The sequence below is a fragment of the Paralichthys olivaceus genome, chromosome 20 (genome assembly GCF_024713975.1).
Source record: "Paralichthys olivaceus isolate ysfri-2021 chromosome 20, ASM2471397v2, whole genome shotgun sequence".
NCBI lineage: Eukaryota > Metazoa > Chordata > Actinopteri > Pleuronectiformes > Paralichthyidae > Paralichthys > Paralichthys olivaceus.
Window position 1 is genome coordinate 6,969,106 of NC_091112.1, and position 15,589 is coordinate 6,984,694.

General features: G+C 40.4%; 1 protein-coding gene and 1 long non-coding RNA gene across 2 annotated transcripts; one reads left to right on the forward strand and one right to left on the reverse strand.

The window, feature by feature from the left end:
- Positions 1-385: 385 nt before the first annotated feature.
- On the reverse strand, positions 386-10,823 carry slc39a4 (solute carrier family 39 member 4). Its single transcript, XM_069515773.1, has 12 exons — positions 7,266-10,823; positions 5,388-5,759; positions 4,440-4,641; positions 4,190-4,356; positions 3,670-3,853; positions 3,358-3,530; positions 2,950-3,144; positions 2,525-2,626; positions 2,231-2,285; positions 1,977-2,129; positions 1,688-1,875; positions 386-1,529 (listed from the first exon to the last, which is right to left on the reverse strand). Exons 1-12 carry the CDS (start codon positions 7,473-7,475, stop codon positions 1,401-1,403), a joined length of 2,130 nt encoding a protein of 709 aa, XP_069371874.1. The 5' UTR covers positions 7,476-10,823; the 3' UTR covers positions 386-1,400.
- On the forward strand, positions 3,484-4,565 carry LOC138405826 (uncharacterized). The gene is made up of 4 exons (XR_011239495.1): positions 3,484-3,616; positions 3,723-3,900; positions 4,200-4,315; positions 4,431-4,565. It is a non-coding gene; the product is annotated as an uncharacterized lncRNA (long non-coding RNA).
- Positions 10,824-15,589: the final 4,766 nt, after the last annotated feature.

The following is a 15,589-nucleotide window of genomic DNA, read 5'->3' on the forward strand; positions in this document are numbered from 1 at the left end:
TGCCACGTGATTAGCCAATTGGATAACTGCAGGAATAAGCAGGTGTATGAATGAAGTGCCCAGTGAACATATACGTCTCTGTCTTTGTGCAATGAGCTGTCAGTGGACTCTGTCCCTAATGAAGATGATCACATGTCTAGGAGATTAGATGAGACATAAAAATAAAGTCCAGTGTCCACTGCAACTCTGGCTTCATTCACATCAAGATTGCAAATAATATTTTAAAGACCCATGATCTAATGCAAGAAGGAATGTGAACATCGGCCAAATGCTGAAACCGAGTGAAAACTGATTCAGTGTTATTTTTTAAAGTACAATTGCTTTAAGTCTTTATCCACATGCTACTAAGGCCGAAGAAAAAAACAGATCATACTGAATCACCTAATGAGGTTTTAGATTTTTTTAAATTTTTCAAACAAGGCAAAAACACAAAATTTATACCAAATATACAAAAGCTATACCAATCATTATCAATTCTATACTGTATAACTTTTTCTTTGGCAAATGTGACATGTTTGTTTTCCCAAATACATTTAATAAAACGTACGAAAAGAACATTTCTGTACAAAGCTGTACCATAAATGCACATCACTAAAGAATGGAAGGAGAGCAACACATGTACCTTAGTCTATAGACATTTATCAGTGCTACGAAAGAAAAAAAAGACCATCTGCACTGGCTCTTATTGTGCCAAGAAACATGTGTTCAACCGTCCAGCATCTATTCTGTCCCTTTAATGTGTCGGTCAAGTCAACAGATTAAAGGTGATGTGTGTGCTTGTGTCCCTGGATACAAAATGCAAAGCCAGGGAATAAAAAGCGACAAGAAACAATGGAGTGAGAAATGTGAGAAATAACTAACATTGGTTAAAATAAATGTGAATTAGTTAATGTTTTCTTTTTCGTTTTTAAGCACCAGAACGTTGACTCTCCTGGCTGTAGTTTGTGGTGTTGTACTGGATTGTATAATAATGTAGTGAGAAGTTTTTCCTATGACTACAGGTCTACCTAATAAACTATTAACTTACTGCATGGATTCAAATAAGGGAAGGTCACAGGCAGGCCGCTGTGTAATTTCTCTGCAGAAAGTCAGTAAAAAAGACTTGCTACATGGTCACAGGTCTTTGGAGTTTAAGTTATTTAAGAGACACAGCAAATTTTAATTACTTTTCAAGAATCTCTAACACTGGATTAGCTCCTCATCTGACAGTTTCTTCACCCTCCTGTGTCTGACAGTATTCTGTTTACCCTTTCCCCTGCTTTTTCATACTGTCCTTAGGGTGTAACATGCATAGATGTTAATATATATATTATTAATTCATCAATTTTACAATTTGCATTGATTACACCAGAAACAAGCCACACCAATGTGCTGGCGTGCTGTTTGTACGAGTCAGTGCATTAAAAGCTGATCCTCTCTTCGTAAAGTGACAGCAGCAGCAGGATTCCCCACCCGGTGAGAAGGCCGACGCTCTGCAGCAGAAACATCAGCCAGGGTCTCTTGTTGCTGATGTGGACCATGGTGGGGAGCTGGAGAGAGAAACAGTGGTGGAGGCTACTTAGTCTATTGTCCTGGATTGGGGGGGGGGATCAGTTTCACAGCAATGCAGATTCACATTCACCCCCACAAACCACTTTTGTAAACATAACTCATTCTGTTATTATTGTCTTTGAGCAGAACCACTCACCATATCAGCCAGTCCCACGTACAGAAAGAGTCCTGCTGTGATGGCACCTATCCACTGTTTGGCTGCCAGGTCTGTGGCGACCGACAGAGCGATGTACAAGCCGATGAACGAGGTCATGGCACTGCTGATGTTTAAAAGCAGCGCCCTGCGTACGGACACGCCGCTGTGCAGCAGAATGGCAAAATCCCCTAAAGAGAAGAAAAAGCAACCGGACGATGGTGTTAAAAATTGTATGAAAAAAAAAAAAAGATCAAATCATTCACGTCCTGCTTTTGTGTGTGTTCTTTACCCAGTTCGTGCGGTAGCTCATGGCAGAGCACAGCCAGAGACGTGGCCAAACCAGACTTCCATGACAGGGAGAAAGCTGCACCTATCGCTAAGCCGTCTGCAAAGTTGTGGATCCCGTCACCGATGGTTATCATGTAAGGCAGCAAACGCTGTTCTGCAGAGGCAGGTGGACAAAGTCATAGTTGGCGGGCGGTGCCACGACAATGAACACCGTCATCACAGTTTGGTGATATCACTCTTGTTGTGCTTACTCACCTCTTGTCCGCTCTTTTTCCTGTGAAAGTGATTTGTCGTTGTTTTCATAGGCGACCTGAAATATTTATGTCACATAATATTATTAAAACATTAGATAACTCATGCAGCTTTACAAGATCTGTGTCTTACAAACTGCAGGAGATGTAGCTGAAGATTCCTCAGTACTTTAGTCTCGGTGGATACATATATAACTTATTTTGTTTGGATTTTATATTGTTCTGTGCAGGTAAATGAGATCCCTGTTATATTAACCCAGAGAATGGATCAGCTGAAACGTTAATGAATGTTTCTCACCAGATCTGCTTTTGAGGTTGACTTGTCTTGTTTTTGTCTCCTTTCCTGTTGATACATCTCTAAAACCCTCCCATGGTCACAGTGATGAGGCTCAGATTCTTCCTATAAAGAAAAAGAGAGACAACTGAATATAGAGCGGAGGAAGAGGAGTAATCGAATGAGTTATCCGGATAAGAAAACAAATAAAATAAATCACAACAAAATTTGAATCTCTTACTTTAAGGTCACGTTCGTACATACGTTTAAATTAAATTACTCATGATCTTCTTTTTTTTTTTTACAGGATTTACTTGTTAGCAGTTGCCATTGAGTTCTCATTTCATTGACAATGTTGTAAAAGTCACAACTTGTGTTCAGCCAATATTCTTATCAGCATCGTGTTCTGAATAATAACAGTTTTATCTGTAGTGTTTTATTTTACTTACCGCGTGATGGTGCTGGTGATGGTGATGGTGGTGATTATCTTTGTATGCGATCAGAGAGAAGATTGTCTCCATCAGGTAAAAGTAGTAAATCCCAGCTATCACGACCAACATCTTGTAAATGTAATCTGGCGTTTCTTCATGGTGACTGTGATCGTGGCCGCCGCCATTGTCTGAGTGCACGTGTAAACCTAGAACCTGAACACATAGACAACAAGACCAGGTCCAGCTGAGTATAGGCACATAAATTGACAAGAGAGTTTATGCATTGGGGAAACTGGTGAACCCTGGTGCAACCTAGTGTTTTTTTGATGAATATAAATCAAAATGTTGACATTTTTCACTTAACATCTTGTTCTACAGTCTTTTGCCTTCTCTTGATGTGACTTTAAATCAGTTGAAATGACTCACCATGGGTAACAGGTGCAATAAGGCATCTCCAGTCAGTGTACCTACAGCCAGACTGATGCAGAACTGGATACAAAACTGGAACACACTGGTACATGCGGTACACAGCAGCAGCACGATGCCAAACATGGACGTGAGTGTTATCACCACATTGGCGATGGTGGCATAGATGTATCCTTCCAGAAGAAGCAAAACAGAGAGACATATCAGTGTCATCAACAAAAATGTGCAACTTGTGCATCCAGTATCTCCATCCAAAGAGGTAGGTTCACTTTTAGTCATCGCCACCTCGTAAAATCCAGTCCATACACTTACTCTCTGTCCTGGTGAGATCATCTGGTCTCACTTGCTCTGTCATCTCTGTGCAGGCTCTGCTCAGTATCTGCTGGACGAACGCCGGGCTGAGCTGAGCCACGTCGGACCGACCCAGACCCGAGGAGGCAGGGCTGTTTGCAGCCAGGCCGAAGATCAGGACCAGCTCTTCAGCTGAGAAACAGCGCTGGGAGAAATAAAAAAAAAACATTCAAGCTCTGGTTCCAACTGCCGGTGAGACACTGGAGTGTGTTTAATCTTTTTCTTTAAAGATGCACAGTGTTCTACTAGTAAAGGTGCTCTTTCTAAGCCCCCTACAGGTACTAAGATCAGCTGTTACTGCAGCAACACACAGACACTGTAAGGAATTACACTTTAAATGATAGTCAATGATTTTAATCAGGTATTTACGGAGCTAAAATATGTTGAAATGTGCAGGAGTTACTTTGATTCATGGCTTGTTCTCGGGTCGGGTATGAACGGATGATGTTTTCTGCCCTGAATGTTGACATAAAGTTTTTACCTGATCCCAGGTGCTGTTTCCTTCATGTCCCTCATGATGGTTACGGCTGCTCCTCCTCCTCCGTCTTGCACCGCTGTCATCATGATGAGCGTGTTCGTCCTCGTGGTGTTCGTGCCCATGTTCATGGTCAGGCCCAATGTTCAGACTCCTCATAAGAGCCTCTAAATCTGCAGGGGCCAAATGAAGAGCACCATTAGATATTCATGTGGGTGTTCAGCACATTTACACATTTTTTTTGCAGGACATTTACCCCCGACAGTGAAGTTCTCTGACCCCAGACGGCCCACGATGTAATCCAGGAAGAAACCCTTCTCCGGCAGGGACTCGCTGATGAAGCAGTGACCCTGCAGAGCGTGATACAGGACTTGGCCCAAAACTGCACCCACTTCCTGTTTCTGGTCTGGTAACGATGCGTTGACTTCTGCCATGATGTCGCTGGCTGTTATACAGCTCTAGTGGTGATGAAGAGGAGGGACGTGGACAAAAGGTATGAAAAGAGTTTTACTAATGCAGATCCGCCCCAGCAGGCATCACCCAATTATGATAAGATATATTGAGTAATAAATACTGCAAGGGAGAAAAACAACTGTTGCGCTGCATGTTTAATGATTCAACAGTCCATGAGGAGAGAAATAAACCTGAGCTTCTACAGCAGATATTTGGACTTTACTTGACTTGTCACACAGGTGAAACACCTAACATAGCTGGAATTATCTTTGGTTCCAACAGTTCTTTCATTGCTACATCAAGAGAAAATGTCTGCTGTGAAAAAGGTGCATTCAAAGCTCATTGGACTTGTTACCAGGTCAGAAATTAAGATTAAGAGATTATGAAGATGGACAGATGTTTGATGGGTAGAAAAGCAGGCACTACCTCCACCAAGGAGGTCGTGTTTTTGTCTGCATTTGTTTTCAAGGTTACGCAAAAACTACGGAACCGATTTTCATGGAATTTTGTGGAGGGGTGGGGAATGACCCCAGTTATTTCCATTTTGGGGCTGATCCAGGATTTTTCTTGAATTTCACTAAAAATGTGAGTTCATAACATTTTTGTTGATTTCTCAGAGTATAATTCATAGATTTTAATTTAAAAAATCAGACATGTGAAGGTGAAATATATTCATGAGTGTGCAGTAAGAGACTGTTGGATCATGACGGATGTATGGGCTCTACAAATAATGCTGTAGTCCTAAGCTTACCTCATTGTTTGATGGCTCATAGTGGTGACGGAGCTCTACAAACACAATCTCTAATCCGTGAACATCTATGTGATCGTGGTCATGTTGCGTCCTGCCCTCTTCGTGCTCATGATGCTCATGATGCTCGTGATGCTCGTGATGCTCATGATGTGTGACCCTGTGGAGGAAATGTTCCGTCTCCTCACCCCACCTCCCCTCAATTATCGCATCGCAGACCAGGCCAGGAGAAGTTAGGTAGAGGACGGAGCCGGCAGCGAGGTCGCTGAACTGGGAGACGCTGACGGTTTCATTATGGCTGCCTCTTCCAGCTTCCTCCACCCCGTGGATGGAGTGATTGCCAAACAGCTGGTGAACGCCACCTGTTAGATCACACTACACAGACAACACAGCAAACATACACACAGATTAAAGATTCTTTATTTTACTTAAACATATTCTAATTCGTTTTTCTTTTTAACAGCAACCTGTTGTCTAACAATGGATATCAGCTCTTTTATTATTTAACAACCTTTCACTATAACATAAAGGAGGAATGTGGGTCACAATGTAGATGAAAGAAGGCACCATAAAAATTACTGGAAGCCTCTTTATCTTGACCTAGATACTGTTTTTATTTTTGCAATTTTTATCACCAATATTTTCACAGTTATTACTCAAAAATGTTAAAGTTATAAAGGAAACATTTATACAAAGGAAGTGATGCCATATTTTAACATCGGTATAACCAAGCCACATTCAAACAGTTGATAGCTTGATCATCCACATTATCTGACTTGCAGCTGGATATTGAAATTTTTATTTTATAACATTTTGAGTGCCACATATGAATTTCAATTCACCACTATTGTATTGGTAGAGGAAGACTAATGACACCTCAGAACATGAGGCCCGTACAAACTAAAGCAAGCTGCATTTCTATTTTCTACATTCCAGTAGAAACTATTATTCACTGTATCAAGTGTAAGGGAATTTATATTACCAGTCTATAGACACAATTTAAACCCTTCATTTGATATTATTTCTGTGCGTATTACTTATTTCATGTGTTCTTTTTATCTGTTCTATTCTTATCGACCATGCACTGTCCATTCATACAGATTAGATCATGCAGTCAGAGGAAGTTCAAGGACTTTACTCAGTCTCCCTGAAACAACAGGTTCATCCGAGTTACCAACAAATACGCAGAAGTGCCTAAAAAAATTATAAATGATCAAATAATAGTAATTTGTTGAGTAAAACCTTGAATCAGATTGAGGAATAAAGAGAATGGACAGTTTGTAGTAGAAGACTTGCATTGTGTAAAATGCATCTCCCATGAGGACATAATACAAACATGGAAGAAGAAGCTCCTGTATTTTTTGAGTGAAAGTCTGATTTTATTATTATTATTATTATATTATATATTATTATGAGGAATGAGGAAATCTCTAGTTTAACATGAAATATTCAGATAATAAGAGTAAGTGAACGGCCAGGGTCTCAACATGACTACTAACCTTAGTTTAGTAAAAATAATAATTATAATAATTATAAAAATGTCTAATTTTATACAATACCACAGCCTGCAGGTACACAGGGAGATAAAAAAAAAAAATCTTATTATATGCTTATTCTCGACATAATAATAATGCTGTACGTCAGGAGCTCACAGCACAAACACACACATCATGTCCACATGTTAACATGACTTCTGAACTATATGAGAGCTGGACTGCTCCGGTGAGGAGCGGGGCTTTTTACCGGGGCGCTCCCGGGGCTCTGCGGGGAGCAGCAGCCGGTTATCGGCTGTTGGACCTTGACCTCCTCCTCTCCTCAGAGCCGCCACTCAGCCACCTCGCCCGGCTCTCTGCCTGCGGAGCGAAGCCCCATAAAACTCACCTTTCCACACGGCACTGCTCCGCACTGCACACGTTTCTCCAGCGTATTAAAGAGGGAGCCGAGAGAAGCCCGGCTCAGAGACTGCTGCCCGGGGGACACGACGCTCACCACCGCCTGGTACACCTCCTCCACGGCGGGAGACCCCGACACGGAGCCGAACACGCCCCACACGGAGATCAGGTGGAGGAGGAAGAGCCCGGAGGAAAACATGTTTTCTTTACAAACACCACCAACAAATCCTTTCTACTACTTATTTAAACAGAGAGGAGACGGTGGCACAGAGTCAGACCGAGGCTGAGACAGAGTCCAGGTGTTTCTCAGCTCTTATCTGTCAAACCTCTGCTCCTCGACTCTGGACTGTGATTGGCTGAGAGGTGGCTCGTGATGCCTCTTACCTGTGTGTCAAAGCTGCTGTCACCTGAGCTGAGATCTACACACCTGAGGCTGGGTTCTTCCTGTGAAGGAGACTTTCAACATGTAACATCCATGACACCTGAGGCTGGGTTCATCCTGTGATGGAGACTTTCAACATGTAACATCCATGACACCTGAGGCTGGGTTCTTCATGTGATGGAGACTTTCAACATGTTACATCCATGACACCTGAGGCTGGGTTCTTCCTGTGATGGAGACTTTCAACATGTTACATCCATGACACCTGAGACTGGGTTCTTCCTGTGATGGAGACTTTCAACATGTTACATCCATGACACCTGAGGCTGGGTTCTTCATGTGATGGAGACTTTCAACATGTTACATCCATGACACCTGAGGCTGGGTTCTTCCTGTGATGGAGACTTTCAACATGTTACATCCATGACACCTGAGACTGGGTTCTTCCTGTGATGGAGACTTTCAACATGTTACATCCATTACACCTGAGGCTGGGTTCTTCATGTGATGGAGACTTTCAACATGTAACATCCATGACACCTGAGGCTGGGTTCTTCATGTGATGGAGACTTTCAACATGTTACATCCATGACATCTGAGGCTGGGTTCTTCATGTGATGGAGACTTTCAACATGTTACATCCATGACATCTGAGGCTGGATTCTTCATGTGATGGAAACTTAAACATGTAAAATCCATGACACCTGAGGCTGGGTTCTTCATGTGATGGAGACTTTCAACATGTTACATCCATGACATCTGAGGCTGGATTCTTCATGTGATGGAAACTTAAACATGTAAAATCCATGACACCTGAGGCTGTGATTCATGAACAATCTATTTCTAATCATAATAACCATATCATCTTGATTTGTAGATCCTTTCTAAAGTGCTTCACAAAGCAACAATTGAAATTCAACTTAATGTAAAATCATAAAAATTTTATTTAATGTCAAATCTGAAAGTTCACGTTAATTATTTAATTATTTAAATAATTAGCAATCTTTATGGAAGGAACTATTATTAATTTACTTAAGCCAACACCGTCATCAGCCATATTATCTTACAACTAATGTTTGTGAAATCATTAATAAAATAAAGCATCTTTAGAGGAAGCGCAGGGAGTGAATTTGATCATGTGAGAGAGCTGTTGTGTTATTAAGATCTGGCGAGACATGGTGACCTGAAATTCAACACTGAGGTATTTCTAAAAAATAACATGTCATCTCAATCATTCTGGACTCTTCCTTGTAAGCTGATAACTTGTTGAGAAAGAACTTGAAGTCCATTATTTTTAAAGGCAAAGATGTTTCCTTGTTTATCAAACTAAATGTCAGCCATAAAAACTAAAGGGAGAAAGGTCAAAGAGTTTGCGGGTTCGGCGTCACCTGTAAACTGAATATAAACTTGATCATCAGGTTGTTTCAGACACTGATAATCAGCCCAGTGTTGAGAATAAACCACGGAAACCTTGATGGGCAGTTTTGAGCTCTTGAACAAGAACAGGTAGAGAAAACAAACCTCATGAATGTGTGTCTCAGTTTGATCAACACATTCTCACAGTGGAACAGAACAACTCTGCTGCTGTCTCTGTCTTTCCTTTATCATATTGAATTACAGATACTGAGACATTCTCATAACGCCTGTTAGTCTCAAAGAATTTAAAAAAGAACAATGGTGAGATTATGCTGTTTGTTATTTTTTCTAACTTTCACTGACCCGGAAGTTTGAGACCAGAGTCTCAGTTTGCACAATTGTATCACTGTGAGACGAGAAGACAACATTCAACATTCAATCTGAAACAGTTGGAGTTAAGAATAACTAAGAGGCTGTGCGTGATAAGTTGTCAAGTATTATTCAAGACTCAAAAACAGGCTTTTATCAAGAAGTTTTATTTGTATTTTTATATTTGTGTGTGACTGCGTGTGGGTGCCAGTTGCTAAATTAGCCACTAGATGGTGCAGTTGCTTTATCACAGCAATTCATGCATCTTTGTTGTTCCAGCCTGTGAAACTTAGTTTTAGGTACATGTTACAATAATTTACAGGAAGTGCAACAATTTTAATCACTCCGAAGTTATGATCAAGGACACATTTTAGTATTCTGCACCTAATAATTAGTTTAACCTTACTATGTGATTCAAGATTCCAGGTTAGTAAGTAAAATGTATCCTGAAATCACAAATAAGATGAAAATAATACAACAGAGAGATTGTTCCCTACACATGGAAACATAAAACCCTAGTTTACATAGTGTACACGTACTTCATTAACTAAATACATTTGTTACATCATTTCACCATATCAACCATCTGTTACTGTTCAGTAGATTCAACTCTCTCAACACCTCATTACTGCATGAGAGCATGAAGCCAGTTTACACATGTAAAGTGAGATTGCAGGGAAAAGTTGTTTCAGTTCTGGAGTCGTTCAGCTGTAAAATGACAAACAACAGCAGAGCTTGATATTGTAATCTATTCTGGTATTTCTGTTCAGCTGTAGCATTGTCAAAGTTTCCTTACATTGCTTAGACCCATTCCAAAATTTGTTCAATGTACGATATGCCCACACATGAATAGCTGGCCGGTTAGTTTCTCTGGAGTTTGGACTGAAATAAACCATCAGTAAACACAGGAAACAAGAAATGTCTCCTGGAGTGAATCTGTTAATTGTCTCTAGAAAGAAAGTGTGTTTTGTTGTTTTTACATTTTGTCTTCAGGTCTGAAACATGAACTGAAATAATGTCAACAGCCGCATAAATCACCGAAGGGAAGGATATTGAGTTGATTGGCTGCACATCACTTCAAACACATGATCAGACAGCGACACACACAAGCTCGCTCATGACATGGGATCCTGGACATCTGCCCCCCCCCCCCCCTTTTAGACAAAACACTGTCCAGTGACCTGTTTTCATGCCCCCCATGGTCATGTCACTCTCTGCAACCCCGTCTGTCATGTAAACCTGTAGATGTTCTCAACACACACATTCATCAAGTCCCCACTGTACACACACACACACACACACACACACACACAAACACACACATGGGTCGAAGAAAGTGCATCCTTATTAAATCCTATCTGTGGTTGATTGTGCAGACACATTGCGGCATATATTTTTTCTTTTTAAAATCAATAAATAGCTGGAATACCCCTTTAACCACCTCTTAGAATGTGTCACACATTCAATTACCACTTAATAAAGTACAATTTGTTATAGAAGTCTGTTTGGTGTCATTATTACTGTTTGAAATATATCTTTCCAAAATAAAATATCATTTGAGAAAAATAAGAAAAAAAGATTTAATTGAGGTAATTTTTTTCTGCAGCATTATGACTTGAATTAAAGTGTCAATGCTACTTAGTTAGAAATAGCTAGAAGTGTAAAAACTAACGACTCTATTTTATCTATAATTAAAAACCATATTCTCATGTGTGTTTTCCAGCAAACCTTTGGAAACAAATAGGAATTTATGGACCTAAAAAGATAAAAGTATTATCAGAGATCCAGACCCGAAATTAAACATGAAGCTTTCAGTTTCAATGCTGCGGTTCAAAGCAAATCTGAAGCAGAAAAACATGTTCAATAAAGAGTCTCTTGCTGTTAACACCACTTACACCCATCTCCCTCCTGCCTCCCTCTCTCCCCCACTGTCTCGTACACACTCGCTGCCTGGCCTCAGCCCTACTTTCCTTCTGAAGCTGATGTTTCCATTACAGAAATAAAAGCATGACGGCTAATCCAGTTATATGTTCCCTGGACGACACGCACACCCACACATACATATGCATTCTCGCACACACACACACACACACACACACACACACACACACACACACACACACACACACACACACACACACACAAACATAAACTGTTGAAACACAAGAAAACAAGTTCAAAGGCTCAGAAATGTTGCAAGTGGATAAATATGGGCACACACTGAACCGTACACAACTGTCCACACACACACACACACACACACACACACACACACACACCCACACCCACACCCACACCCACACACACACACACACACACACAGGGGGCATGTGGTTGAAGCAAGAACCCCTGTTGTGAAAGAGTCAAACAGAGCTTTCCTGAGCACTAGAAGTAAATACCAAACATTCGTAATCCACACACACACGCATGCACGCACACACACACACACAGGCACACACACACACACTTTTGAAAAGACACACATTCCATAGCCTAACCTTGATTTAACCCTAAAACTCACAAAGATAGAAGCACAAGTATCCACACTCTAATCTTCCAGGACAATTTCCCACAGAGCCGAACAACCTTCCTGTGGAGTGAAGAAAAATGTGATGTCGTTCCCAAACTTGATCACTTCTCCTCGTCTTTAATTCATAAATAACATCATTTATAGTTTATTAAGTGACTTAGATGTAAGATTTAGATGTCGGTGGTTGAATATAAGCCACAGTCTTGGTTCAGTCCCAGCATGATGAGACATGATATCTGTCCTGATACGCTGAGCACCAGCTGCCTGGGTTTTATTTCTCAAGGATTAAAAAGAGTTCTCTGGCAATTTAGTGCTATAAGTCCATAAAGTTTGAAGACTCTTAGGGGACAGGCTTTAAAATGAATGATCACACAAACACTTTGAATAACTCTTGGTTTTACCCTGAGCGCCTGCATCCCAAGGATTCTTCCACCCTGTCCTCTCAATCCCTCTAAGGTCCAGTTGATCAAAATTGTCCTCTATAACAATTACAGTATAGCTGACCCTGACCTGGACCCAGTGTAAAGGAAGGAGGACAGTCCAGCCAACGTGGCTGAAAAAGAGAATAGTCTCAAAAAAGGCCCATCGAGTGCCAACAGGCTCAGTTTGGTTTGGTGGGCTGGAGCCAATCCCAGCTGACCTTGGGCGAGAGGTGGGGTCCAGCTCACTAGTCATTAACCTGCCTCTCAGTGCACTGTGATAGATTATATTTGAAAATGCAACACGAAAGGAATTTTGAGTTGTTGGATTTTTATGTTTAAGTTCTGTGGACGTGTAAGATGATATAAACAGGTCTCTCTCTCTCTCTCTCACGTTCATTGAGTTAATTACGTCCCTAGCGAGGACACTATTTCTCTACATCTAATGAAAGGATAGTTACACCATGTATTTGTCAGTGTCCTGAAAGTGACCGTACGGGTTGAGCACTGCTGTCCTGTGGGATCCAGCGTGTGTGTCCTCACCTCTTCGGTGAACAGGGATCTGTGTGTCACACGTGCTGCTGTGAGAAATGCATGCAGGCTGAACTGGGTCATCACTGGAAATACGACCTTGGTGTAAAGGGAAAAAAGTTACTGTACATGGACTCTTTTTTACATTAAGTAAAACACTCATTAAACATCTATTTGTTGTATTGATACAAAAGTATTGAAGTAAATTCTTAATACATTAACGTTATTTTGGGCGGCACGCTGGTTCAGTGGTTCATACTGTCGCCTGCACCAAGTTCAAACCCCTGCTTTCAACCTGGCCTTGTTAAGTGGAGTTTGCATGTCTGCACTGGTTTTTCTGCGTCCATCTTCCTCCCACAGTCTGAAGACGTGCAGCGTGGGTCCATTTGAAACCCTAAATTGACCGTAGGCTGTTTGTCTCAATGTTTCCTTGTTTTTCTCTTTATGTCTTTTTCAGGTCTGCGATATTTGCTGGTGATCTGTTCAGGATGTACCCGCCTCATGCCTCATGTCAGCTGAGATTGGTTCCTCGTGACCCTCAAAGGGTGAGTCATATAGATAATAGATGGATATTGAATTTTTATGGCACTGTTGTGTGATTCTCAACAAGTGTTTTCTAGTATTTTATTCGTTCCATTTGTTTCCATGAGGGTACACTTCAAAAAGATAAACAAAAGTACACATAATATTATATATAACACAAGATGAAATGAATCACACAAACAGCTCCGATCAAGTGACGTCATGAAATAACACCAATCCAAAGCAAGCATGCATCCACTAATCCAGTCACAACAGCTTGATGTCAAATCTTTCACCCTCTCACTCTAAATCTTCATCCTGAGGGAGAAACTCAGACTCATAATACAAAACTGTTATGACTCATATTACTTTAGCCTAAAATATTGATGCCTGGTAAAGAATGTGAGACGAATCACACAGTTTAATAGCAACTAAACAGACAAAGTAATAATTACAGAAAAGGTTAAAGTGGCCATGATTTTTATTAAAGGTTCAGTGTGTAGAATTTTGTGAACACCCCTCACCTCACCCTCCCCTTCCAAACATGAAAAAGAACCAGTGGAAACCTTCAGTTTTCATAAAAACTCAAAAGGTGTTTAGTTTGTCCAGTGTGACCTAATGTAAAAAACATGGCGGCCTCCGTAGAGAGGGTCCCCTCGATGTAAATATAAAGTATTTAAATATAAAGGGCCTTTTCTGGGATAAAGACTTACAATTTAGATGAAACGAACTTGTGAAAACATCATGAGGATTATTAGTGAGGCCAATAGTTCCCTTTCACCTAAATCTTACACAGTGGACCTTTAAGAAGTTCACCAGAACAACTTTTAAGGGTTGGGGACACAACTGGTGTCCACTGCCCCCAGGTGGCCATAAAAAAAGTTATTCAAGATTTATTTTTGAAATGTCATCTCCCTGAAATCATAAAATTGCCGTTGGTTTGCATACAAATCCAACAGGATTGACACTTTTTAAAAACTGACCTTGCTGCTGCATTATCACTCCTAAAATTGCAGACCTTCCATCCCCCTATTTATACATTTGTAGTTTAATCCCTGGATTTGGTAATTTTGGTTGGTTGGCGCATAATTTGCATAATACATGTGGTTTGTGCAAATCTGCATCCATGTAGAATAATTTATGGATCATTCATCAGAGAATACTCATGTGTGTCTGTGCATATACTGCTTCACAAGGCACCTAACACACACACACTGGTCAAATGTTAATGATTTATTAATTCATGAGTTTAAATCTTAAATCTTCTAATGGAAGAAATGGAAATGGACGTATACACACACACACACACACACACACACAGAGAGAAGGGGAATTAAAATGTGTTAAAAATAATAACCATGTCATGGCCTGATTGGTTTGGTTTTCCCATATTTAACTCAGTGGACTAGGAAATGAAAGAGTGAGAGACATTGTGGTGGACTGAAGGAGAGAGAGAGAGAGAGAGAGAGAGAGAGAGAGAGAGAGAGAGAGAGAGAGAGAAAGAGAGAAAGAATGAAACGAGGCAGTGAATAAATGAATGAGCGGATGAATGAATGAAGGGCAAAATGAGAACAAAAGGACAGAGAGACAGGAGAAGAAAGAAAAAGAAATTAGAAAATGAAGACTAGAGAATACAGTTTCATTGTGGTGGGCTTGCTGCCGTCTGCACAGGAAAAATAAATGAAGAAGGTGAAGTAAACATAGTGTGAGCGGTGTGTGGAGTCAAAGCATTTGTTTGAATGTAAGAATGCATTCATGTATCTGAATGTGTGAATTTACAAAAAAAATATTTTATTAAGAACACAAGAATGTTTGGACTGAGTTGGACGTGTGACAGTCGCTTCTTCATGATAACACTTTATCCACTAAATTACATTATTCATTCACTTCATCAGGTGACACCTCTTTATTTATTTCACGTATATTGGAGTTCAGGGTTTTTAAATCAGCTCTGGAGTTTCATATGCCACCTCACAAAGTGTTAGATCATCTAAATATAATTCCTGTGCAAATGACTAAAAGATATAAAACACTGATGCATTAATACAAAAGTTTATTTTTTATTTCTAATATTCAACTCTGTCAAAATCACGATCATATTGGCTCAGGAGTTCTGACCCTTTAATGCAAAAAAAACGATATACTGACAGAAAGGAAACATATGTCGTTGGCATGAACGCTGCAAAGCTGTTCGATAAAATCCT